Source organism: Plutella xylostella, chromosome 6 (genome assembly GCF_932276165.1).
Source record: "Plutella xylostella chromosome 6, ilPluXylo3.1, whole genome shotgun sequence".
Lineage (NCBI taxonomy): Eukaryota > Metazoa > Arthropoda > Insecta > Lepidoptera > Plutellidae > Plutella > Plutella xylostella.
In genome coordinates, this window is record NC_063986.1 from 5,587,738 (window position 1) to 5,614,051 (window position 26,314).

The following is a 26,314-nucleotide window of genomic DNA, read 5'->3' on the forward strand; positions in this document are numbered from 1 at the left end:
AAAAAGTTACAAATAAAAAAATACAATTATAAACAAACGAAAAACCCGACTGTACGCTAAAAACATGAAAACAAGTCCCAATGTTAATGGAAAGTATCGCAGGCGGGGACCAACTTGACCGCCACTCAAGGCCGTTTTCTAAGTAACATTCAGCTAAATGGTGAACCCTCTGCTGGTCCCCGCCTACGATACTTTCCATTAACATTGGGACTTGTTTTCATATTTTTAGCGTGCAGTCGGGTTTTTTGTTTGTTTATAATTTGTTTAGTACTATATACCGCTTTTTCAATACCTGTAAGTAAGTAATATTTTTTGGTAGCAGCATAATATTTTTAATTAATTTTAGGGTTTCGAACGTCAAAAGAAAAAAAGCAACCGTTATAGGATCTCTTTGTTGTCCGTCTGTCACCGCCCTTTTTCTCAGAAACGGGTAAAGATATCAAGCTGATATTTCACATAGATGGGGAGTAACCCAAAAAAAATATTATGGTACTCCCTGTCCCACACAAGTAAATTGGGGCTTATATTTTTTCCAGTTAATTTGATGTGTATCCTTTTTTTTCTTTGTTGTTTTGTATAAGTATATGTTTGTTTTCTTTAAATCTGTATTTTTTTTTTTGTTGCTGTCTATGTGTCGAATAAATGTATCTTTATCTTCAAGTCACGCTATGTATCGTTTGTTTTTTTTGTGGCTACTGTCTATAGAAGAAATTCCGTCATTGACAATTTTACGTTACAAATTTATTTTTATTTATTTTATTTTTATTTTTACATTTTCGTGGAGAACCAACAGCATTTTGTTAATAAATAATTATTACTTATGAACACATAACAACTTGATGCCATTAACAGAATGAACTTAGTAAACCCAGTAAACCTAACACATCCAGAGGAAAAATAAAATCTCTTTCTCTCTCTCTGAAAAACATACTTAATAGCCCAAACTCGATGCTTTTAGCTATTAACATCTTTGAAATAAAATTGAGCCACCACCGTGTTACTGCCCTCATCAGATCCTCACGAGACCATACCTCAACCAGCACCAAGAGACTGTATTTTTGATCCCTAACCTAATGTTCGTGCGTATTGTCATCACTTAGATCCATTCGCTATATTCCTGCTCCTCATCAGACCTTTACGAGACTGTAATGTCACGAGAATATTGCACACTATCTAATTTAATTTAATGTATTGAATATACTGGAAGAATTATGCTTCCTCAATTTCAAATCAAATTATGTTGGTGTCATAAAAGTTGAAAAAGTGCAATGACAACCAATGTGCAGTGATTTTGTATCTGTACACGATAAGATCGCGAGCTGTCAGTGCTGCCTAAACCGACGTGACCCTTCTTTGGAGGCCAGCGGCCAACTGAGTCAAACGTCACTTGTGTTTATGATTTTATAACACAGAAAGCCGCCATAGATATTTGTATGAAGATTTGAGGGAAAAAAATTGCTCAAGTTTGGGATTAATTTACACAAAATAAGTGTATGTTTATTAAAAAACAAGGTATTTAGCGCCTAGTCCAAGCCTTTAACTTTATAATTTGATAAGAATCATATGAAAATTCTTGATGATTACGACACAGTTGTTACAATACGGGAGTGGTTTTTCGTCATATTCTGAATTTAATTTACAGTTATCCATAAGCATTTACTTAAATTCGAATGATTCAGCACCTAGCTAGACTCTTCGACTACCGGTGTGATTTTTTTCAAGGCTGTAGAGCATCATTTACTACATAATTCTATGACAATGCCAACCCTCGATTACCTATTGCTGACCCTTAAACCATTCCGATATCCAACTGCTGCACTGTACTCAGAATGTGGCGTGTTGTCAGTTAGGAAATTATATATTCAAAAAACAGTATTACGAAAACACAAATCAATTACAGCTGAACATCTCGCTGCCATAAGTAATTCGCGTATAGGCAAAAATGTTTTCCCGACTGTTAAGCACAGGTTGAAGTTTTCCAGTCAAAATTACGATATTCAAGGCTCTCGACTCTATAATAAGATAAATAAACTGATCAATATTTATCACACAAATAACTTTGAGTGTAAAAGAAAGGTCACAACACTTTTGCTTACCTTAACCTATGAAGAGATTGAGGATTTGCTCAAAACTTTATTGTAATAGTTTTAGATAAGTAGTATTTTATATGTAAAATGTAGTTATATCTTGGCTTATATAATATCATTGTTCATTGTTTATTTATTTCAGTAACATAAGTTAACTTTAAATTTAAATAATGTTTATCCCAAAATTTCAATCCAATTAATGTCCTACGTAAATCCATGTAGTAATGTGTGTTGCATACCGGTAGCAATTAAGGATATTTAAGTATCCCCTAAGTTACAGGCTCTGCCTAGTTTAGGGGTTACTACCCCATATATTTCTACTGCAGACTCTCTGCCATTGTACCTATATACCTACTGTTTGTACATTAATTGTAACTGTGTTCTTTTTGGCAAATAAACTTATTATTTATTTATTTATTATTAGCTTCAATATACAGGTTGTTGCAAAAGTGGTAAGTAAGTATACTAAGTCAAAAGAAGGTGCCTCAGGGGGTCAATCTGAACAACTTTTATTCTAAAACTTTAGGAATTTCGTGTTTTTTTTTTAATTTTATTACAGAAACTTTGACGGCAACTAACCAAATTTATTTTAATGGCAACTTTTCGTCTTAGTATACTCACCACATTTGCAACCGCCTGTATATTGTAACTCAAACTACAGCCACACAAAGCCAACTTACTTGGATGTGAGCGAGACACACAGATACCACTTACTTGGGTGTGAGCGAGATGGACTCTGGCGACTGCGTCATGATGATCAAGATGGCGGACAGACAGTGCGTGACGTCACGCGCGCGCCCCGCGCTCGCCAGCCGGTGTAGCACTTCCACGCCGTGAGTGCAGATCTGGGTAAAATAGACATGGTCCTTAGCATAGAGAAAATCTTAGTTGGCATATTAATATGAGAAAAATTAAATCAAATTACCACAAATATTTAAACCAAAACCTGTCTGGTTGCAAAGGAGGAGACAGCGCCTAATAACTGCTATACCTGTGTTTAGTGTTTGAATAATCTCCTTCAGATTGCAAAGATTTTAATGATAGGCTAGAAAGTAGTTTGCCCGAAAGTAATGCCACCTAGAAACTACATTATTACTACTGAAAAATTACTATGTATTCTTTGCAGTTCTACCGCATCTTGTACTATGTCCTAATAATAAAATTATACTTAGAAATATTGTAATGATAACTATTACAATAAATAAATAAATAAAATTACATTATAAACAGTACTTACAACGGGCACGCTGTGGCCCCAGGCGGTCGCCAGCAAATAATAAGTTTCCAGAAACAACGTGTTGTTGTCTTTGCCCGTTGCAGGCGTGAATGGTGGCGCTGTGGACATTTTGAGAAATTACATAAAATATTTCAAAAATAAATAGGGAATAAGTATTTAATTTTGTTTGAAAAAAGTGGGTCGATTCTAGTGGATCTCATTAACAGGTTAAAGGATTTTCAGGTTGAGAACACTTTTGAGTACTCAAAAAAACGCACAAAAAATCAGTATCAATAAATTCGGAAATAATTTCACTAAGCTCTAAACATAGGTCACATAAAGATGGTGAACTCACGGTCATCAACATGATGATGCACATGCGGGTACCCCCACCACACACGGTGCAGCTTCAGCCTGCGGAGCACCCGCCAGCGCTGATCGTGGGACGCCCCGCCCGCCCACGCCGTCAGCCACAGGCCTATGTCCAGTTGGGATTGGAGGGATACGCCGCTGGGGATAGATAGAGGGTTTAAATTAACGCAGGCATATTATGACATCTCGTTGTATTTTTGTTTATACCGCTTGTTCTTCTTATTTATAGCCTTTTCCTTATTTAGGGTCGGCTTTGTGCGTCATGTCACGCCGTTTTATCCTATCCTCTGTCATATCCTCATTCACACTACGAAGACCGGCTTTTCGAAGATTTAAAATTTGTAATTTCACTTATTTTAAACTGGGAAAGAATGTAGTCAATGTTGAATAATGTCGTAAAATTTTAATATGTATCAGTGGGTGGAACACTTTACCTACATAAAATCATAGAGACTAAGATTTGCAATAAAATATATTATATCTATATTCACTTTCACAGTTCCAACTCACCTATAAGGAGTGGTGTCAATCTGCATAAGCAGCGGCATTCATTGGACTGCGGCCGCCACTGCGCAGGCGCAAGGATGCGTATTGATGATTGGTCTAGGTGACCCGCTGTAAGGATCCTATCATCGAAGTAGCAAAAAAGGCGGAAGGAATCTCGCTAACTAAAAATGAGGCACAACAATGGCGGTGACATGAGAGTGCGATGTAATTGGTTAATGGTTGCGAACTGACTTACTTTGAGTGTGAATGTGTGTGTGCGGCTCGTCGTAACAATGAAATCGACTTACTTAGGGTGCTTCAGTTTTTAGGCAGCGAGCTTCCTTCCGCCTTTTTTTCTACTACGATGGATTCTATATTCACTATAACATTTCTAGCAACTCACCTATAAGGCGTAGTATCAATCTGCACAAGCAGCGGTGTAATGAGCGCGGGGCAGGCGCGCTCGAGCTGGTCCAGCACGGCGCGCGCTTCACTGTACTGCGGCCGCCACTGCGCAGGCGGAAGGACGAGGACTGATGATTGGTCTAGGTGACCCGCTGTAAGAATTCTATAGCTCACGAACAGGCAAACGCAGCGTGGGACGCCCTCCTGCCCGCTGGACCGACAACCTTAGGCGGGTAGCCGGTAGTGATTTTTAGTTAGCGAGCTTCCTTCCGCCTGTTTTTCTACTTCGATGGAACCAATATGTATTCTCTTTTACATTTCTAGCAACTCACCTATAAGGAGTAGTATCGATCTGCACAAGCAGCGGTACAATGCGAGCGCGGGGCAGGAGCGCTCGAACTTGTCTAGCACGGAGCGCACTTCACTGGACTGCGGCCGCCACTGCGCAGGCGCCAGGACGAGGACTGATGATTGGTCTAGATCTAGATGACCGGCTGTAAGGATCCTATCATCGAAGTAGAAAAAAAGGCGGAAGGAATCTCGCTAATTAAAAAATGAGGCACAACAATGGCGGTGACATTAGAGTGTGTGGGTGCGTAGGTGCGATGCAATTGGTTAATGGCGGCGAACTGACTTACTTTGAGTGTGAATGTGTGTGTGTCAGGCTCGTCGTAATCATGAAATCGACTTACTTAGGGTGCTTTAGTTTTTAGTTAGTGAGCATCCTTCCGCCTTTTTTCTACTCCGATGATAGGATCCTTACAGCGGGTCACCGTCAAACAACTCACCTGTAAGGAGTGGTATCAATGGCCATAACCAGCGGTGCAATGAGCGCGGGGCAGGCGCGCTCGAACTTGTCTAGCACGGCGCGCGCTTCACTGGACTGCGGCCGCCACTGCGCAGGCGCAAGGACGCCGATTGATGATTGGTCTAGGTGACCCGCTGTAGAGATTAGAAATTATTGTAGGTAAATAACCAAATTCAAGCCAAACCCCTCCTCGGGGATTAAATAAGCGGGTTTTATGCCTTATATAGCAATATAGTGTTTCGCTATCAGAGAATAAATTCATCGAAATTACGTACTTTCAGTATCAAAAGTTCAAGACACAAAGTCACCAAGATTTGCTTTGCCGTATAAACATACGAATCATAACTCTCTGAAAACCCGAGGAGTTTCTTTCGAAATTTCTTTCGTCCTTAATGACGGGGCCTTTGTGAAATGGTGGTAGAGTAATAGGTATTAGGACTATTGACAAATAATTGTAATATTTTACGTCGATTAAACCATTTGACTTTTGACCCATTCCCAATCGTTACAAACTCTAGTCCAACTCGACTGCATGTCACTGATACAATAAGAAGCAGATAAAAAAGGACTAACTTTGATAAGCATCAGCCAGCAAGTGAAACGCCGTAGTATAGAGATACGGATGTGCCGCCAGTACCGTCGCCACACACTCGCGCGCCGCCGCCTCGCACGGCTGCTTGCAGGGGGCGGACTTACGGCCGACGGCCACCTGGGAAAAATTAAAGGTGTTATTTGACTCATAAAGTCAATAGTAAATTAAGGTATATAGGGCGAGGAAGAGGAAGGCTTTACATAACGAAGAGATAACGAAGCAGCAGAAGGCTGAAATTCAATCTGACGCTTTGAAACTAATGATAATGATCGTAAGGAAAAGGAAAAAAAATGTGAGGAACCCTTCACATCTGCTTTCTAGGTCGATACTCTGTCGCAGCCTCCTTTATCCCATCACTACCGGCTAGAGCTAGTCTTAGAGTCTTAGGTGTTCAGATAAATTGGCTGTTCATTATCTACCTCGTCGAATAACTCAATTAATTACAACATAAATATCCTCACCTGTTTAAACACAGATATTTGTTCTCGGGTCTTGGATGTGCCCGTAAAATGGCAATAGGCCCGCCCCCTATTACATTGGGACTAACATAACACTCTGGCGAAAAGTGAGTTCAGCAATGCACCTCTGCCTACCCCGCAAGGGAGTACATTAGTACAAGGCGTGAGTGCGTGTGTGTAATATCCTCACCTGCATCAAAAACCCCAACACAGCGTGTGCAAGATTGACATCCGTGTCTCTCTCCACGCACGCGCGGGCCACGAGGCGCACGCGGTTCGCGCAGCTCACGCTAGAGGGCAGCACCACGGCCACGCCATCTAGTGGGCGCGGGGAGGACTCTGGAATGAGATGGCACTGTTTTATCATCACAGTTTGGCACTGTTTTATCATCACAGTTTGACACTGTTTTATCATCACAGTTTCAAAAAACACTACCGATAGCCGTACACTGTACAATGTACATGCATTTCGTACAAATAATAGCACCTCAGAAAGCATTTTTTTTAATGTACCAACTTATCGCATTATGAAATTTAAGTTTAAAAAAACTCGTCAACCAGCTTTTTGATTAATATAAAAGTAAGCTGAACCCGATAACTATTGAAGTTAACCCTTTCTTACATTCCATTGATCCGTTTTATGATCAAACATTACTTTTCTATTTCCCTATACACGCTATCCCTTATCTTTACCGACACTTACCATGCAGCATATCCATGAACCCAATACAGTAGACCATGGCGGTGTGGTCCTCGAGCATCCTAAACGGCAGTTGGTCGAGCGCGGCGCCACAGTCGCTCAGCAGGCGGAACACAGAGGCGAATGTCTCATCTAGCTCCGCTGTGATCTGTGCCGCGAGGCTTGGCGCGTAGGATGATCTGGGAAAGAGATAAAGTTCGATATGGGGTATGGGGTGATCCATTTTCGGCAGTTGTAGATTATGTAGAGTTTACTATCTATGTTGGTAACTTTAGGTCTCTTATGGTAAACTTTTTCTTGATAGAGTCATTCAAATAATTCTTTATAGTTCTGCAACTTTATTCGCGACCATTCAGGTAACTATCTGAGAAATTCATAATTTCATTTCATTAATCCGTGCCTAAGATAATTATTTGTTGTTGAGTCCTAGATTGCTGTGTGTTTGTTTTCTTTTTATTATGTACTTTTATATCTACTCTCACCTGCAATGCAAGTGCAAGTCAGCCAGTCCGTTGACAGCCCCCACGGGCAGTTTCACCAGTTCCCGCGTCAGGCGGTCATAGTGCGCGTGCGTCTGCACCGCGCGTTCAACCGCCGCGGTCAGAACGCGCGTTCCACACGCGGCTTTCAACACGCCTCGCCCGCCAGAGCCGTCGCCCCACTCGTATTCGACCGCTTTTGTTATGTCCTGGGTAAGAGATGGATGGTAATGATCATATAAATTATAAGAATTGTGTCTAAGATGATCTTAAGTATAACGCGCGCAGCTAGAGATATAAATAATATTAAAATAGCGAGTCGGAATTATTTTGTCTCCCTCTATCTCACTCTATCATCCCACTTATGTCATGGCCGTCATATTCATTGCCTCTTTATCCGCAAGCCGTCAAGTCAGAAATTACTTAACTATCACTAGTACCACCTATAACTTTTTTAAAGATTTCAAATCCTTTATTTTACTCAAATTATACGCAGTTGAAAATCTCTCCATCACATTCTACTATTAAAATTGGCGGCTACAACCACTCACCCTGCACCGGAAAAGCGCGAGTGTAGCGATGATGTCACGGCTCGGAATAGCCCTCAATAACGCCAGCAAGTCTCGCTCTCTCAAAACTCCATCATAGATGACGCTAGTAAGGACTCTTCCTTACTAACGCCATCTAACGACACAGTGTTCTTATTGTGTTGAACTTTTTAATCTAGCGCAATCTACGCCTTAGTCCTATTTTAATCAACTCTCTTTATCCCTTCCCCCTATTTCAAAATGGCGGCTGCAACCACTCACCCTGCACCGGAAGAGCGCGAGTGTAGCGATGACGTCACGGCTCGGTATAGCCCTCAATAACGCCAGCAAGTCTCGCTCTCTCAACACTCTATCCAACACGGCTGAGCCACAGTATTGAATCATAGATGGCGCTAGTATGGACTCTTCCTTACTAGCACCATCTAACGAAGGTGTGTTCTTATTGTGTTGAACTTTTTAATCTAGCGCAATCTACGCCTTAGTCCTATTTTAATCAACTTTCTCTATCCCTTCCCCCTATTTCAAAATGGCGGCTGCAACAACTCACCCTGCACCGGAAGAGCGCGAGTGTAGCGATGACGTCACGACTCGGTATAGCCCTCAGTAACGCCAGCAAGTCTCGCTCTCTCAACGCTCCGTCCCACACGGCTGTGCCGCAGCCCTTCTTGTCTACTTCCTCCCACGCCTCTTCTGCTTCTGGAAGATGATAAAATAATACAGATTGTTGTAAAGCTGGAGCGACTTAGTTCGTCATTCCAAAAATCTTCAAGATGTAGTGGCGGTGGGTCCCAAAAAGCCGAAGACGATTGTAGTAGACACTGACAACGAAATTTCTTGTCACCATAATCGTCACAGGTCACCTAGCATGAGAGGGCCTCCAGTATGCTAGACCGACGATCTGAACAGCTAGCCGGCTGTGGTTTGATGAGAAAAGCAGATGGCGATGTTTTGGAGAGGCCTTCATAAGCATTGGACAATGATAACAAACTGAAAACTGCCATAGATATTTTTCATTATACCATCAGTGCATTCTCTTATTATTATTATCATACCTTCAGTGCACTCCGCGGCTGCCTCCACTGAGGAGGTGCCGCTCATGATGAGGTCCAGCACGGCGATGACACGCGCCACCTCCACACTGTCAGCGGCTGACAGCTCGATGAGCCGCCCCGCCCACCGCACCGACCGCGTCTGTCTGGTGTGAACGGGAGATTGGTTAGTTGGTGCATATCATAAATAATCGCTCAACTAAATTACCAGCCTAATGTGAACAAGGCATAAAATATAAATTTTGCTTTAGAATATGTTTGAGTTGAATTTATTATTTGTACAAAAGGGTGATGATTAATAAAGGTCACTGAAAATAAGATAAATATTTTTTTGACCTGTTATCAGGACTTGCCAGGTTATTCATAAGTCTGTGGGAAAAATATAAGTATATTGACCTCGGTTTGGAAATAAACTATGTATAGAGGAGGTCTTAATAGATTAAACCAATGTTACATGGATGTGAATGAGTTAAAGGACTATATTAATTATTTTCTTCATAGTCGTCTCACCTAGCAAGCTGATGAATTAGAAACAGTAGCTGCCTCAAATCTCGTCGATCCAGCAACGCCGCACTTAGTGCCTCGGCCCACCGCCTGAGGGCGCCACAGAGGGCTGAAGCATGGCTGTCTGACACCCTTAGCTCTTTGAGAATAAGGGCTAAAGCTTCGCGAATACAGCTCTTGCTCGATTGAGTTGTTTCTGATATTAGTTCTTCTATCTGTAACAGACACAATGATAGTTGAAGACGTAGTGTAGGTATTTTTTCTTATAGTTACAAAATATATGTGTGTATGAAAGTTTTGTAGCAAACATTCAGACGATTGATATACTTTCTTGTCTATTCTATTCCTATAATCTTCCTCCATACTTATAATCTTTAGGGCTCACTAGCTATGAAAAGATACTACGACTGAATTATTGAATTACCTGACAGTGAGCCAACAAGGCTGCATGCTGATGATGACAGTACGAGTGCTGGGCGTCCCTCAGTAGAGACTCCAGCTTCATCTTGGCCACTGGCATCATGCCCTTCATGAGCTCTGCATGCTCATATGTCGCCCGCAGGTCTACGTCAGAGCCACACGGACATTTCTCTGACACTGTGACAACACGTTTCTCCACTTTCCACAGTCTTGTCCTAGTTTTCTCTTCTTCTGCAAAACCTCTTTCTAGTTCTATGCGCTCACGTTCCACTGCATTTAAGGAACATCTGTAGGCAGGAAGAGTACATTAAATAATGCACATACAAAAATATAACATTGACAAACTAGATATTTAACTATAATTCCTCTTACCTAAAAGTAGACAAAAGATCCACCAATGGGTGTTCAGGGCCACTCAATGGTCCTGCTTCCACAATAGCCTCCTCTCTCTCGCTCATGGCTCTCACTTCATTAATCTCAGCTCCTCCATACACTCTTATAGCTTCCTCCAAGGGCATGCATTGTAGTTTTGGTCTATTTTCCCATGATTTCACATGTGATCTCTCTTCAACTTGTGGAACTGTACAACTAGACAACTGTACAACAGGAGCCTCATCTATTACAGGGGCTGAAGGGCATGCATCTTCAACAGTTTCTGTTTGGTCTGTAGCCATTGAATCTTGAGAAACTTCTCCAATAGCTGGGTTTGTAGCTTCCGAACAAGAATCACATTCTACATTTGTGATAGAAGATGATTCTGTTTCCATTGATATGTTTATTTGTTCTAGCTGCGCATTTAAGGATGCATAGCTGATTGTGTCATCTTTGTGATTACTTATTGTTGTTAAACTTGATTCATTTTCAACAAGTTCAGTCTTAATTTCAATGTGCTCAGTACTTTCATGTGGTGCTACTTGTTCTTCTACAGTTGCGTGTTGTTTACCATCTTCAGCCGAATCTTCATGGTCAGTATTCTGTGTTTTTTGAGAACTTTCCTCAATAAATGTAGCATTGTTTTCATTCAAACAAGAATGAGAGGCAATTTCTTCAGAAACATTCGTTACAGATACAGGTAAAGGTTCTTCTGATAAATTAAGTTCAGGTTTAAGTTTAGGTTTTTTCCTTTTCTGAAAGAAACAAACAATACTGCGTAAAATAGCATGCAAATTATTAATAAACAAAGGTGAAAAATATGTTGAATACGAACATCTTTCTTTTTTTCTCTCATCATTGTTGCCATCTTGATTTTTTGAACTGGATCTCGATCACTCTCACAATCTAATTATTATAAAACTTATCAAAATAGCAAAGAATTTGAGAAAAATATTTTTTCACGCTAAATCAGCTGTATTCTGAAAACAAAGGAAATGTCAAAACAAACACATAAATAATGTTGACAGCCGAAAAAAATACATTTCGCCCTCCATACACGTACTATTTTGTCGGGCGAGAAGGTGACGCACTCTACTGTAACATCCCTGTCTGAAAAAAATATTTGGTTCAGAGTCAGTTTTTTGGAATCTTTATTCCAGGTAATAACGCAAGGATTTTAATTTTGTTTGGGTATCCTATCCTAAATAAATTTTTAATGGCCATACTGAAGCTGAAACAGAAATTAATACACTGTGGTCCTGTGGTACCCATAGAATAACCGAACAAGCAGCTATAGAATAACCACCCAAATACAAAACGAATGATTTTTTGTGTTGTCTCTCTTGCACTTTGCATTGTTGTATAGTGTTGAACTCCTTACACACTAGTAGATGCCAAGTTGAAAATTTGCCGGGTATGACCCATGCTGACATTTTTGACAGTTATAATTTTGATGACGGAAAGAAAAAGGTTATACACAGAAAAAGAGGGAATAGGCTGAATAATTGCAATTATTTAATAACTTTAATTAATTACATTTAAACCGTTTGTATTACTAGTATCCAGTGCACACCAGAGTCATAGTTTTTATTCAGTAAACGATTCAATACACCTATAAACAAAGCGTCTTCTAATAGGTTAGGTGGTCGGTGAAACATGTTAGTAAAATTGTAAAAATAACATGACTGAAAGGAAAATGTGCAAGTTTTACAATTTAAATGTGCCTGAGCGACGGTCTGGGGACGGTGGGCAGGGGGGTGCGGGTCAGAACCACGGCGCGACGGAGGACGACGAGCGGGCGGGCGACGAGGCGACTCCGCCGCCCGTGCCGCCGCACGAACACAAGCTGGAGTACAGCTACTGGATGTGGTTCTCGCGGCGGCCGCCGGCCCGCGACCTCTCCGCCTCCAGCACGGGATACGGTCAAGTGGGTGCCATTTAGAACTACCTGCTTATTTGAATCTTATTACAATGCTTCATTTTTGTAGACAGCTTTGATTGTTACTGTAAGTCATGGGTGTTAAAAGTCTAAACACAATGGTAACAAAGTTACTTTCAAAGTTTTTCTAAATTTTGTGTTTCTGAAAATTATTTTGTAGGTACTTTGATTATACATTGTGACAAAAGTGTTGTGTATATTGGTTTTCCATTGTTAAAGGCCTATGTCCAACATTAGACACTTCTTACGTTCCTTTTGTATTTTATTCAAATTTCTATAAATGATTGTTTTATCACTTGTACATATCCCCATTTCTAAACATTAAATTTTCTAGAGATTCCCAGTTTCTATAGATGCCATATAGGTACATATTCTTGGATTTGGTAGGTATTTGAAGATCATTTTCATTATATTCTGTTGCACCTTATATAAGTAGTTAAATGTTATATTGGAATGTATGAAAGGAGCCTCCTCAGTGACATATCAACTGCACCTTATCTAAGTGTTCCTGGAAAGTCAGCAACTTATGATTATAATTTTTATTAACTTGCTGTTCCCACAAGCTTCGCTTCACCTTAAAAAGTTTTCCCGTGGGAATTCCCTGATAAACTGAAGGAACTCTTCATACTAACTTTCACACCTTTAGGGGTGGAGTTTTTGAAAATCCTTTATTAGTGCTTACTTACACTACCTAAGGAACCCACAACACAAGTTTCATGATTGAAGCTTGAGTTGTTTGGGCTGTTTGTTGATGCCCAATCAGTCACTTTCATATATGTATATCAAATATATAGATAAACAAAAATAAATAAATAATGCAATTCCTTTTTCTATATTTTTCATTATGGATTGTGTGATAATTTTTAGTTTGTTTAAAAGTTGCACCATAAATGTTTTAGTAAAGTAAATAATAAATATTGAAGATGACCAAAGCCACTTACCATAATTCATATAATGAGTGCAAAGAAAAGAGGCTCCAAACAGCATTAAAACTAACCAATCCTTATTCAACAGGCACTACGGCTAGTAGGTCGAGTGGGGTCCGTGGAGCAGTGGTGGGGGCTGTACACACACCTGGCGCGGCCCGCGGACCTGCCCCCACTCTCTGACCTGCATCTCTTCAAGCTTGGCATCAAGCCCATGTGGGAGGATCCTGCTAATGTCAACGGGGGGAAATGGGTATGTTTAATCACTGATTAATACTATTTTTAATGTTCTCCATCATCAACCCTTTATCCTCAACTGCTGGACGCAGACCTCTCTCAGGGTGCATCAGCCACTACTTGTGTGATCTTAGACAGTAATAGGAGGACCTGTTGGTCCAGTCTCCATTTTGGTTAGGTAGGTAAATCTGGCCAGCCCACCATAGAAAAGTCACAGAAGTTGTGTGCATTTTTATACATTTTCAAACCTATAAACATCCTATTCACTCAAATTTAATTTAAATATTGCCCAGCTAGTGACATCAATAAAACAAAAATGTCTAACAACTGATGACACACTAGCTCCAAAAACTGTAAACTAAATAACTTCCCGTGTAATCCGCAGGTGGTGCGCGTGCGCAAGGGGCAGACGGGGCGCGCGTGGGAGGACCTGTGCATGGCCATGCTGGGCGAGCAGTTCATGGTGGGGCAGGAGCTGTGCGGCGTCGTGCTGTCCGTGCGGTTTCAGGTACTGTTGCTATACTGTGATCTTTAAATTATGATGGGTTTCAGGTACTGTTGCTTTACTGTTGTTATAAATCATGATGAACTAGCTTTTCCCGAGCGAGTGTGCTTCGCCTTTCCTGTGGGATTTCTGGGATACAAAGAAGACTATGTGATACTTCAGGGTGTCAGCTTCTATTCTATTCTCTGTGGGGGTGTAAGTACCTGCACCTGGCTCTCTCGAGTGGAACCTTTGTGCATATCCCCAAGGTCTAAACTGCCTTCCTAAGCTTGGACCATTTCCCACCACGCTGGTCCACTGTGGATTCACATATCTAGATGTGCTAAATCTAGATATGCAGGTTTTCTCACGATGTTTTCCTTCAACGTAAGAGCGATGGTATACATTGTACATAAATTCAAAGAACTCATTGGTACATGTCAGCGCCGGGATCCGAACCCATCTCTTGTTTGAGAAGCGGGCGCTCACCCGACTGATTTACCACCGCTCCCTGATGCTGTTGCTATCTGTTATCTTGAAATTATGAAGACCTAGATTTTCCCGCGAACTTAACTTCGCCTTTCACTTGGGATTTCCGAGATACAAAGAAGACTATGTGATACTCCAGGGTGTCAGCTTACTACATGGCAAATTTTATAATTAGGTCCAGCCGTTTTCCCGAGAAAAGTTAACAATCATTCATCAATGCATTCTTAAAAACTTGCACGTCAACACACGTCACAGGGACAGATATCTTACATGCATCAAGCCATGCATGATGCCTATAAAATCACTTAATTTAAAAACAAAACTTACTAAGTAATTGTATTTCCCAACTCCAGGAGGACCACCTGGCGGTGTGGCACCGGAACGCGGCGGACCAGGCGTCAGCGGCGCGCGTGCGGGACACCCTGCGCCGGGTGCTGCAGCTGAACGCGACTGTACCCATCGAGTACAAGGCGCACGGCGACTGTCTGCGAGCGTCCGCCTCGCGCTCACAGGTACCCGCGCCGCTACTGCCATAGCCATAGAGCTCACTATTGCAGTGTGTGCTGCAGCTGAACGCGACTGTACCCATCGAGTACAAGGTGCACGGCGACTGTCTGCGAGCGTCCGCCTCGCGCTCACAGGTACCCGCGCCGCTACTGCCAGAGCCATAGAGCTCACTATTGCAGTGTGTGCTGCAGCTGAACGCGACTGTACCCATCGAGTACAAGGTGCACGGCGACTGTCTGCGAGCGTCCGCCTCGCGCTCACAGGTACCCGCGCCGCTACTGCCATAGCCATAGAGCTCACTATTGCAGTGTGTGCTGCAGCTGAACGCGACTGTACCCATCGAGTACAAGGTGCACGGCGACTGTCTGCGAGCGTCCGCCTCGCGCTCACAGGTACCCGCGCCGCTACTGCCATAGCCATAGAGCTCACTATTGCAGTGTGTGCTGCAGCTGAACGCGACTGTACCCATCGAGTACAAGGTGCACGGCGACTGTCTGCGAGCGTCCGCCTCGCGCTCACAGGTACCCGCGCCGCTACTGCCATAGCCATAGAGCTCACTATTGCAGTGTGTGCTGCAGCTGAACGCGACTGTACCCATCGAGTACAAGGTGCACGGCGACTGTCTGCGAGCGTCCGCCTCGCGCTCACAGGTACCCGCGCCGCTACTGCCATAGCCATAGAGCTCACTATTGCAGTGTGTGCTGCAGCTGAACGCGACTGTACCCATCGAGTACAAGGTGCACGGCGACTGTCTGCGAGCGTCCGCCTCGCGCTCACAGGTACCCGCGCCGCTACTGCCATAGCCATAGAGCTCACTATCAGTCGTAGTTCGCGATGCTTTCACGATTCACACGGGGTTATGTTTGATGAACAACTGACATTTAGACATCATTATGAGTATATTGTTAACAGGGGCAATCGACTCCTAGGGTTTATTGTAAGATCTACTCGCAATTTTAGAAATCCTCATAGTCTCCTCTATTTGTATTATAGTTTAGTAAGAAGCATATTAGAGTACGCTTCACCTATATGGTCTCCTTGCTACATGGTCCACACCACAAATATTGAAAGAGTGCAAAAAAGTGCCTCAGAATTTTAGCCTACAAACTGCATAGCACTCGATCACTTAACAGTTATAAAGCTAGGCTGGACAAATTTAACGTAACTACTCTTGAAACACGTCGAACACAATGCGACCTTATGTACTTGCACAAGATTATCCATTCACGAATAGATTCACCAGCACTTTTATCGTCAATGAAAATTAATACTCAGTTTAGAACACGTAAGCCAAATTTGTTTCCACTTGAAGTCTTCAAAAATAATACTTCTTATTATAATCCTTTAGTAAGGATGCGTCGCACTTACAACACTTTATCCAATGAACATAACATAGATATATTTGACTCTAATCCATGTCGTTATCGACGATCTATTCTAAATATCCTCAACGATCATCAATAGAGCGGTGGTAGCTCAGTCGGGTAAGCGCCCGCTTCTCAAGCAAGAGATGCGGGTTCGAATCCCGGCGCTGACATGTACCAATGAGTTCTTTTAACTTAAGTACAATGTATACCATCGCTCTTACGGTGAAGGAAAACATCGTGAGGAAACCTGCATATCTAGATTTAGCACATCTAGATATGTGAACCCACCAACCCGCAGTGGACCAGCGTGGTGGGAAATGGTCCAAGCTTAGGAAGGCAGTTTAGACCTTGGGGATATGCACAAAGGTTCCACTCGAGAGAGCCAGGTGCAGGTACTTACACCCCCACAGAGAATAGAATAGAATAGAATAGATCATCAATAAAAATATCTTTTTTAGGGTTCCGTAGCCAAAATGGCAAAAACGGAACCCTTATAGTTTCGTCATGTCCGTCTGTCCGTCTGTCCGTCTGTCACAGCCGATTTACTCGGAAACTATAAGTACTACAGTGATGAAATTTGATGGGAATATGTGTTGTATGAACCGCTACAAAAATATGACACTAAATAGTAAAAAAAAAATTGGGGGTGGGGCCCCCCATACATGTAACTGAGGGATGAAATTTTTTTTTTCGATGTACATACCCGTGTGGGGTATCAATGGAAAGGTCTTTTAAAATGATATAAAGTTTTCTAAAAAACATTTTTCTTAAAATGAACGGTTTTTGAGATATCAGCTCTCAAAGTCGTAAAAAGTATGTCCCCCCCCCTCTATTTTTATAACTACGGGGTATAAAATTCTAAAAAAAATAGAGGTGATGCATGCTAATTAACTCTTTCAACGATTTTTGGTTTGATCAAAGTATATCTTATAGTTTTTGAGATAGGTTGATTTAACTGTAAATTATATTTGCTGCTACGGAACCCTTTGTGCGCGAGCCCGACTCGCACTTGGCCGGTTTTTGTAATTTAAATTTAGGTCATAAATGTACTTATTAACTGTATTAACTTATTTGTTAAAATTTAATAATTAAGAACATGTTTCTAGTTTTAATCATGCTGTGTACACATTGTTTGGGTTATGATCTAGAACAAAATACTTTTTATAACACTTTTATTTATAATGATTGTAACCTGTTTTGTGTGCCTTACAATAAATAAATAAATAGATTCCTGCTATCCTTACTCCAAACCTAGGAAAAATCTCCAGCTAAGCCAATAAGTGCGATTACCTTTAAGGTTCAGTTACTGAACTATCACCGACACATTAGCAATCAACAATCCTGCTTCTCTGTCAGACCATACAATAACTTGTGAAAGTAACCGTTCGATTGTCGATTGCTAATGTTCGGTAATGGTGGTGATATCCCCGCACCCAATCTAAATACTTACCGAACTAATAAACTGTATCATTTATTTCCAGGACTCTGATACGTCCGAGCCGCCGCCGCCGACGTCGAGGCCCTAGCGCAGCGCCCCGCGTGACTCACTCTCCCGCCCCCACTCACCGTATAGCCGCCACACACACAGGGAACCGACACAATAAACCTAGTGCCACGAGTTACGGGTCAAGTACCCGTGTATTTCTTTTTAACATAAAACAGCGACACAGTTTACTACTGGCCGTTTTCGTTGATTATTGAGTGGTCTTGGATGAAGTATCAAAAATGCTGTCTTGGTAAGCCATACATAACTGGTCAATAGAGGGCTTTGAGATCTGACAATAGACCTATCGCATTTGTAATTGCTCAACATTGCACCAAGTGTGTGGGTTCCCTGGGTGCATACAAAAACAGTTGTCATTGTCATCGCGTGATTGAAAACATTTTGATGCTAGTCTTCTTTTATAGACACTAATCTCAAGTATTAATGTGAATGTCAGGCAAAAAGCAGCTTTGTGAATGTTAAATAGTAGCAAGGTATTAAATTATGGCAATTTTATTCATATTTCGTTATTAAATTCACTTTTTACATACCACTGCCTGTAGATGTTTCGTCCTAAAATTAATCAATGTTAAAATAGTGTTATTGTGGTTTATGTTTAAAATGTATTTCAGACAATATGATTACTTTAAGATCAATAACTTGTAAATGCGTTGCAATATTGTAGCTGATACCTCCAACGAAAATAATAGTTAAAACATAATATTTTTCAGATTTGTATGTAATTTTTAAAGTTGTCAATGTAGGTATTTGTATTGTAATAGTAAGAACCATATTTTCTACGATACAGTAAGAGAATAAATTAGCTGAAATATGTATTTCTTCATCGTATGGTTCATTTTCTTGCTTTTTATAAAGAAACTATATACTTTTGGCATGTTTTAGCTAGTTACGTGACGTGCGACTGTCGATCACCGCGCAACGCACTGTTATATAAAATGAGTATTCAATCGCGCGATTAATTTTCAAATCTGTTTATTTGTATGTAGTTTAAAAGTTCCCATATGTTAAGGCTAAGTAAGCCGACCATGAAATTGAGTGAGATTACGAATTATTTGTACCTACCCGCAAGATTGAGCCGGCGCGCGCCACTTCTCACCGAGTATTGCCAGCCTAACGATGTACATATAGTAATTTCTAAAATGTAATTGAATGATGTGTTTTGTGTCAATATTTTAGTGAGAAACGGAACGTTTCAGGCTACACCCCCTGTTCTTGTACAGTAAAAAAACCGGAACTCTGAAATAAAAGAATCAGAATTTGTATACTTTACACGCCTTTTCTTTAAAAAATTCTCATCTTGACAAGTTACAAATTAGTGGTCCAGGAGCTTTTTGAATAGGGATAAGTCTATAAAATGAGACGAATTCGTTCTCTAGAAAATATATTTCGTTACAGTAACTCAACAGACATTCAATGTTGATTAAAGTTGTGTTAGATTTGTTATTTCACTACACATAATTTTCATACTTATGCTATTAGAGATACAGTGAAACTGTTTCAAGATTCCTACAAAACAATCTATACTTAGTATACATTTTTAATAATTTCATTCAAATATTGCATCACAAAGGCAATCACATAATAATAAATGTATTTTTTCTGGTATTATGTAAACGCAGAGATGGCAACATCATGCAGCAACCAGAAACTCCAATGTTGATGTCGTCATTCTATGCTTATAAATACCTACGCAAGACTTCCTATTTAAAATACATACATAACATATTATCCATAGGATTTCCCCAAACACACCCCTACATTCAAGACAAGGATATTTTAAAACAGTTTACTTGCTCTCGTTTATTTCTATAATAATGCTAAACAACTCTAATTTTAATCTCAAAAGTTTTATACTAACACCGTGTACTTGTGTGACATTTTGTGATGATCATTGATTATAGGTACCTGGTGGGCTACTTTTGACGAAATACCAAATTTCAGACAGCTGTCGTGGTCGTGTCGCTCTGAAATATCGTTTGCGTAAATATAGAGTCCCTCTCCAAAACGTTCTAATTATCAAGTTGTACGTCGTCGATCAGTTAAGACAGAAGACCAATCAATACCTAGGGACCGATCAATGAATTAAAAATATATTCTTAGTAGGTATTTGAGAAATTTAACCAATCCAGAATGATTTAATATAAATTCTAAGTCCATTAATACATTCACGTGCATGTACACAGTCTAAAACACTGACAACCATCAATAGTAAAAACTATGAGCTAACTTACAACAAATATTTACATTTGGCAACTTTTTACTTAGCCTAAGTATGGTGATATGCGCTCGGCATAGGAAAAAATAAATTCCCTTTGATATAATAACAATATATGCTTAGTCAATCACAATGTGTTAGATGATATAATTTACGTTGCTTTAGCTAGCACAGTTCATGCGAGTGTTAGCGTTGCTAAGACACAATATTACTAAGCCATTAAAAATACACTAAATAGGCGCTTCAACATAATTCATTAGGTTTTTACCCCAGTGTATTACTTCGATGACTTTTCGATACATTTAATTGACCAAAACAAACTATTTGTGTAAAATCTGACGGCGCCGTTTGTGGTTCGTAACTTAAAATACCTAGAATCATTACGTATCTATTAGGATCAAACTTTGTATGGCTCAGTGGCCGACCAAATACCTAGGTACTATACCAAATAAATAGTCAATTAAATATAAATTCCCAGTCTTACTATAATTAATATGGGGGTCAATTATATAAAATATGTTGTAAAAAAATTTACTAAACATCTAGTCAAAATAATTTAGTCAAGATTTCCATAATACTACGTTAAAAGAATTATTCTAAACCCTCAATAACAAATTTGTTTACTTAGGAAATAATACCAAAATATCGTATCAAAAACATTAGTAAGATAAACTACATTATGTAATAAAAGCACTATGCAGATCACTAGCTTTGCAGTATAATATGTTTATGCAAAATTTTATTTTCAATTAGAATGATACTTTTTTATTATGATTAATTCCACAAAAATACAAAGAATTGTAAAACCGAAAGATAAGTTTATAAAACTATAATGAATATAATGTTATTGGACTGGTTTAAATGTTTACAAAATATATTTTTCTAATATTTACAGCTTACACCCGGTACTACTTACAAGTTAATTATTTGCTTATAATTTGTAGGTTCAAAATAAACTTTGATATTATAATCATTCATATTTCTATAAAAATAAAAATTCATGTATAGGTTCATTACCACAGCATCCGTTTTGCAGATATTTTACATGGCAGTGACGGTTTGCATTGCATACAGTACCTATATACAGTAATGGGGTCGTTTATAACAATTATAACTCAATTTGCCACTGCCGAATAAAAACATAATTCTGGCACCACGCTTGGCTATACGTATTTGTTATTGGATGTTTGCTGTATTTGTCAAAAAACCATACATGTAGGCAAAATTGATAATAATTTTGGTGAATGTACTGATGCTATCAGATGATACATAAACAAAAAACACGTATAGCCAAGTAGGACATAACACGATAAAAACGGTGGCTGTGTGAATGGACCCTAAGGCTGTGAGTACGAAAAAGAGCGCTATCAGTGTGCCCGCCGCCTTAGCGCCGACCTGCTAGCGATTTGTGAATTCACATCACCGAGAATCGAGAAAGGTAAGTAAGTCAATACTTTAGTGGATTTTGATAATTGCGAAAGTACTTTAAAGATAGCTTCGCTTATTTTTCACCAACGACACTATTCAATATTCATATATTTATGGACTTTACAAAGGATTTTTAATAATAAAACGTGGCCAAACGCAAATTACTAGAGTCATATAAAATAAGGCTAATATGAAACACATCGTGTTAGTGATTACGAATAGATAACAAAGGAACATAAATACATTATTCAAGTATGGTAATTTTGAGAAAATAAGTCCTCTTCAATGCACGGGACCTAAACAAACATCCCATCTGTATCAGAATCTTACTAGAAGATTTACATAGACAGGCGGCTCTAACTGACTCTCAAGTTCATGACTGTAATAAATACAAGGCTATTGACCAGCAACTGAATGTTTATTGATCGAGCATCACCTTAAATCTTATTAGGTAGGTACTTTATTCTTATTGCATTGGAGCATTTAGGATCTTCAGACTATAATCCGCACAGGAACGGATCAATACTATTAGAGAAAATCTATACCATAGCTACATACATAGTTAGTATCATATGGGTGAGCATATAATGTATGTATGTACTCAGCTCCGGGAGAGCTCGTGACCTAACCTATGACCTAGATCTCTATAGACTGGTTTGTGACACAATGGATCATTTGCTAGTTGGTAAAGTTAGATTTATCTTTGATCTGTTACGATTTCAGTGCATTTTAACATTTGATTATGTCTCTCATATTAACATAGGATAGATTTTCAGAAATGCTTTAGTTTATACATCACATTTGTAGGTATAAATTCATATATTTTCTAACTAGATGTGCTCTATAAGTTCACTTCAGGACATTTAATTTCTCTAAGAATTCCATTCGCCAACATATATCACTGTCGCCATACGACACTCCGAAGAAAATGACTAAATATTAATATGTACTAGTACAAACATGCTCTTTATTGCAGTAGGTTAGATGACCGAACCTATTCATGACATGCTTTTACAATTAAAATAGATGATAGTTTCTGTACCCCACATTTACATTCAACACACATACAGATTTACTGGAAATACCAGTTCCAACAGACCATAACTTGGAAACATTCATTGGCTTCATAAATCCAGCCACATACCTTTTCATTGTTACCCAATTGATTCCCGATAGAGTATCTGAATAGTCTGTAAAGACTAGCTACCCACCCTTACCATGTACCTGTTTAATTACCCACAAACAAATCCTTTCACTCTCCCACAAACGCTACCCTCCCAAATTCAGAGGTACACCAAATCACTGCCGAAAAGTCTTTACACGCTGACCTCTTTAATCCAGCAGCATAAGGTCCGTATGTCAGCAGTTCTGATTGGCCAGCTCGTGTATGAGCAGCGGAGCGGTGTCGACGGGCGGGGCGGCTCGCTGGCAGACCACTCGTTCTAGCACGCAAGAGGCTGAGAGGCGGGCCTCCGCGTCGTGGTCCCAGCACTCTTCCATGGTGTCGGCGAGGACGGCCAGGCCCTGTGGGGTTGGTTGTTGTAATCAGATAATATTGATACATTGAGGGTTATGAGAGGTATCTGTTCTCTAGCAGAGGCCACAAACAGGACAGCGTAGCGTCGGTTGCCCTTCGGACCGCTGGACCGACGACCTTAGGAAGGTAGTAAGGAAGTTTTTTGGATGAATCAGACCGGTGACCTAGTTTAGTGGCGGGAGAGATGATGCATCTGAAGCTTTGTAGCGGGGCATACATTAGAGGGGTGGTGAAATGAATGGGTCACCAGTCACTGACTGCCCAGGGTGCGGACGTACGACATACACAAGCTACACTTGTCTTGACATGTCACTCTAGTAGGCACATTTCTTAACAAATATACGAACCGGATGCTCCCTCCAGTTCTGCGGTATGTGGGGCCGCAGTTTCCGGATGACGACCGCGTCCTGCATGTCCTCTAGGCTGGGGTGCGCTCCGACTTCTTCCTCCAGAGGGAGACGGTACTGCGACGCTTGGAGCGGACCCTCGTCGCATCTGGAGTGTATGGAGCGTGGTTTACTCGCGGTATATTACCACTGTAGTGTGGTGTGAGAATGTAACAAGGGTATGTAAAGGTTTCATTGTTTGTGTCAAGTAGGCTCCAAAAAACCAGTCTAAAGCTATAAAATTCTTGTTTACTATAAGCTACTATTACATTTCTGCTACTCTCGAAATCCCCACGCAAAACCATTTAAAAGCAACGAGAAATTCGCGCGGAAAAGTTATGGAACTAAATTATTTTCATGCTTACCTAGACGCAATCTCCCACAACACCAACGCACACGCATACATATCGATCCTCAAGAACGCGTCTTTAGTGAAGTTGATAGCTCCATCCAGCACCTCAGGAGCCATGTATCTCCTGGTCCCCACTTGCCCATGGGCATCACCACAGCCGCGGCCAGGTAGGAAGACTAAAGCTAGCCCGAAGTCTGCTATACACGCGCTCATGTCTGCTTTGAGGAGGACGTTCTTGGACTTGAAGTCGCGGTGTGCGACGGCGGGCTTGCCGCCGCCCTCCTCATGTAGGTGCGCCAGGCCGCGGGACACGCAGGCCGCGATGCGCCACGCCTCCGCCCAGGTTAGGGTGTGGGCTTTGAGGTAGTCGCATAGGGAGCCCTGGGAAATGTTGATGTTAGTGATTAAAAATAAAATAATTGATAGAAATAAACAAAGATATGAAATCACTTTTAGATGAACTTGTGAGCAAAAACCTATAAATTAGTAGTCATAAAAAAAATTAGATTAATAATCATTTGGTGATAATGATAAGGCCATCTGTTGAACTGTTTGTATATTATGGAGCTCAGATTGTTATGTTTCATAAAAAATGTTTTTACCTTTTCATGATATGCAGTGACAAGCCAATATTCAGCTTGCAAGTTGTCTCCTTTCTTATCAACTCCAATGTAGTGCAGGATGTCAGGGTGGTCCATGCGCTGGAGGCGGAAGATCTCCTGCTCCGCCACCCAGGACTGCTTGTCTTGCAGAGGGAACACCTTCACTGCCACATCCCGGCTGCCGAGTTTGGCTCTCCACACGGCTCCAAACCTTCCCCTGGCCCTCACCTCACACAGACTCACTTGACTGACCAGCACTCCCGACTCATTGTCCAACCCACCACCAGCAGATGGAGGCCGGGACAATGAGGCCTCCCCATTGGCTAGCTCAGCAAAGGAACTGCCCTTTCGCTTTCTGTACAGCAAGTAGCATCCAACCAACACTCCTGCCAGCAAGAACAGAGGGGTCAGTGTGTATGCAATCACAGCTTTAGTGTCATCTTCTCCTGATGATGCTGGTGATGCAGGTATTTTTTCAGGTGGTAATTCAGTGCTAGGGGTCATCCCTGCCTCTAGTCCTGGGAAGGTGGCATTGGCATTGCACATGTCTCCTTCACAGCAGCAGTGCAGTAGGGTTGTCTTTACATTGTGGAGCCGACAGCTTGATGTTCTGTCATTGCATGCAACTGTGTCCAAGAAACAACCCTTGAACTTGACAACTGCTGTTCCGGTGATGTTGTTATAGTGCCACAGTACGAAGCAGTGGTTGCTCTTGTCGGCCTCCATGGGGGCGCACTCCTCGCGCTCCGGGGGCGCCGGCACGCACGTTGGGTCCTCGCTGGGGCTGCAGGGCAGGGGCTGAGACTCATTGTAAAAGGCACAGTAATGTGTTTCTATGCCATCCCCTTTAGTTCGTGGAGGATTGGACTCCTCAGCTGGAGGTGCTGCTAATGTTGATGCATGGAGACCTAAAATGAGGAAGAATGTGTTAAACTTCAATACTGCAAAATGGGTCTTAAATGTAGGGCATCTATAAATAATCAGGGGCAGCATACATAGAAATGAATCTTGTTATTACTATTATTGGCTTTTGTATTGTGCTATGGAATAATGTATGATAAAAGATGCACATAATTGATCACATCTATCGCAGGAGACTGGTGCGGAAGTGAGGCAAATCATACAATCTTATCTACGTCTTGTTTACAATGTTTGCATACATACCGAGCAACAGCAAGGTGATACGAATAAATGGTCGCGGGGAGGTTTCCGCGCCCATAGCTGAGGATTGATCACGCCACACAACTTATACCGACCCGTCGCGACACTTCAATGTTATTTTTATACACGGCCCCGACATAAAACGTCTATTTGGGAATTCTCCAACATAAGTACATGACGATGTCGACGCACAATCAAATTTCCACAATGAAGACTCGATCATAAAACGAATTCACATTACTCAAACCACACACTACTTTGGAAGAAGTCACATTATAAAAAATCACAGGGAATCTCAGAATTTTATTAGATTTTCGAAAAATAAGCAAAAAAGCTCTCCTTCCGAAACACTGCTTTGCTTTGATTTTTTTTCAACTTTTTAAAAGTATTACAAGCTTTAAAATATTTTTTTATAAAATAAAATAAAATACTACTGGCAACACTTAAAAAAATCACAGAGCAACAAAACGAGATGTTATTATTCTGACGATCAGCGTCGGTCACTATTACCACCACCACCCACACATTCACTGCAGGTGCACTGCACAAAGAAATCATAACTCCGCTTGGTCCATCGTCCACCGCGTCACTTCTCAGAATTACAATCATGTTGCTGCTCTCTAGATAAGAGCAAGGCAAGGCTCTGTTGTTGTGGTGTGGTGCGGTTCGGTTATAATGGGGCCT

General features: G+C 40.9%; 3 protein-coding genes across 3 annotated transcripts in view; 1 reads left to right on the forward strand and 2 right to left on the reverse strand.

The window, feature by feature from the left end:
- LOC105388432 overlaps nt 1-11,501 on the reverse strand; it is a 33,696-nt gene extending 22,195 nt beyond the window's left edge. Inside the window, exons 1-14 of the mRNA XM_048621830.1 lie at nt 11,332-11,501; nt 10,497-11,251; nt 10,129-10,411; nt 9,711-9,919; nt 9,204-9,346; nt 8,699-8,847; nt 7,607-7,812; nt 7,128-7,303; nt 6,615-6,763; nt 5,948-6,083; nt 5,355-5,508; nt 3,659-3,822; nt 3,325-3,422; nt 2,802-2,932 (exon numbers count right to left, since the gene is read on the reverse strand). Coding sequence (XP_048477787.1) covers nt 2,802-2,932; nt 3,325-3,422; nt 3,659-3,822; nt 5,355-5,508; nt 5,948-6,083; nt 6,615-6,763; nt 7,128-7,303; nt 7,607-7,812; nt 8,699-8,847; nt 9,204-9,346; nt 9,711-9,919; nt 10,129-10,411; nt 10,497-11,251; nt 11,332-11,364 — 2,786 coding nt within the window. The 5' untranslated portion in view covers nt 11,365-11,501. The remainder of the gene's footprint in view (nt 1-2,801; nt 2,933-3,324; nt 3,423-3,658; nt 3,823-5,354; nt 5,509-5,947; nt 6,084-6,614; nt 6,764-7,127; nt 7,304-7,606; nt 7,813-8,698; nt 8,848-9,203; nt 9,347-9,710; nt 9,920-10,128; nt 10,412-10,496; nt 11,252-11,331) is intronic.
- A 437-nt stretch (nt 11,502-11,938) lies between these two features.
- LOC105390471 (eukaryotic translation initiation factor 4E type 2) lies at nt 11,939-19,216 on the forward strand. The gene is made up of 5 exons (XM_048621574.1): nt 11,939-12,423; nt 13,450-13,614; nt 13,984-14,106; nt 14,925-15,083; nt 17,927-19,216. Exons 1-5 carry the CDS (start codon nt 12,178-12,180, stop codon nt 17,969-17,971), a joined length of 738 nt encoding a protein of 245 aa, XP_048477531.1. The 5' UTR covers nt 11,939-12,177; the 3' UTR covers nt 17,972-19,216.
- A 101-nt stretch (nt 19,217-19,317) lies between these two features.
- On the reverse strand, nt 19,318-25,995 carry LOC105390472 (activin receptor type-2A). The gene is made up of 5 exons (XM_011561777.3): nt 25,634-25,995; nt 24,470-25,377; nt 23,881-24,248; nt 23,477-23,624; nt 19,318-23,116 (listed from the first exon to the last, which is right to left on the reverse strand). Exons 1-5 carry the CDS (start codon nt 25,686-25,688, stop codon nt 22,952-22,954), a joined length of 1,644 nt encoding a protein of 547 aa, XP_011560079.3. The 5' UTR covers nt 25,689-25,995; the 3' UTR covers nt 19,318-22,951.
- Between the last annotated feature and the right edge of the window lie 319 nt (nt 25,996-26,314).

Bases quoted from the DNA above. Each gene is read 5' to 3' on its own strand.
- LOC105390471 (XM_048621574.1), top strand. From the start codon at position 12,178: ATGACTGAAAGGAAAATGTGCAAGTTTTACAATTTAAATGTGCCTGAG. The intron at 12,424-13,449 runs GTGGGTGCCATT...CTTATTCAACAG, and splicing joins CCAGCACGGGATACGGTCAA to GCACTACGGCTAGTAGGTCG. The intron at 15,084-17,926 runs GTACCCGCGCCG...ATTTATTTCCAG, and splicing joins CGTCCGCCTCGCGCTCACAG to GACTCTGATACGTCCGAGCC.
- LOC105390472 (XM_011561777.3), bottom strand. From the start codon at position 25,688: ATGGGCGCGGAAACCTCCCCGCGACCATTTATTCGTATCACCTTGCTG. The intron at 23,625-23,880 runs GTAAGCATGAAA...CATACACTCCAG, and splicing joins TTGTGGGAGATTGCGTCTAG to ATGCGACGAGGGTCCGCTCC. The intron at 23,117-23,476 runs GTTCGTATATTT...CCAACCCCACAG, and splicing joins AGAACTGGAGGGAGCATCCG to GGCCTGGCCGTCCTCGCCGA.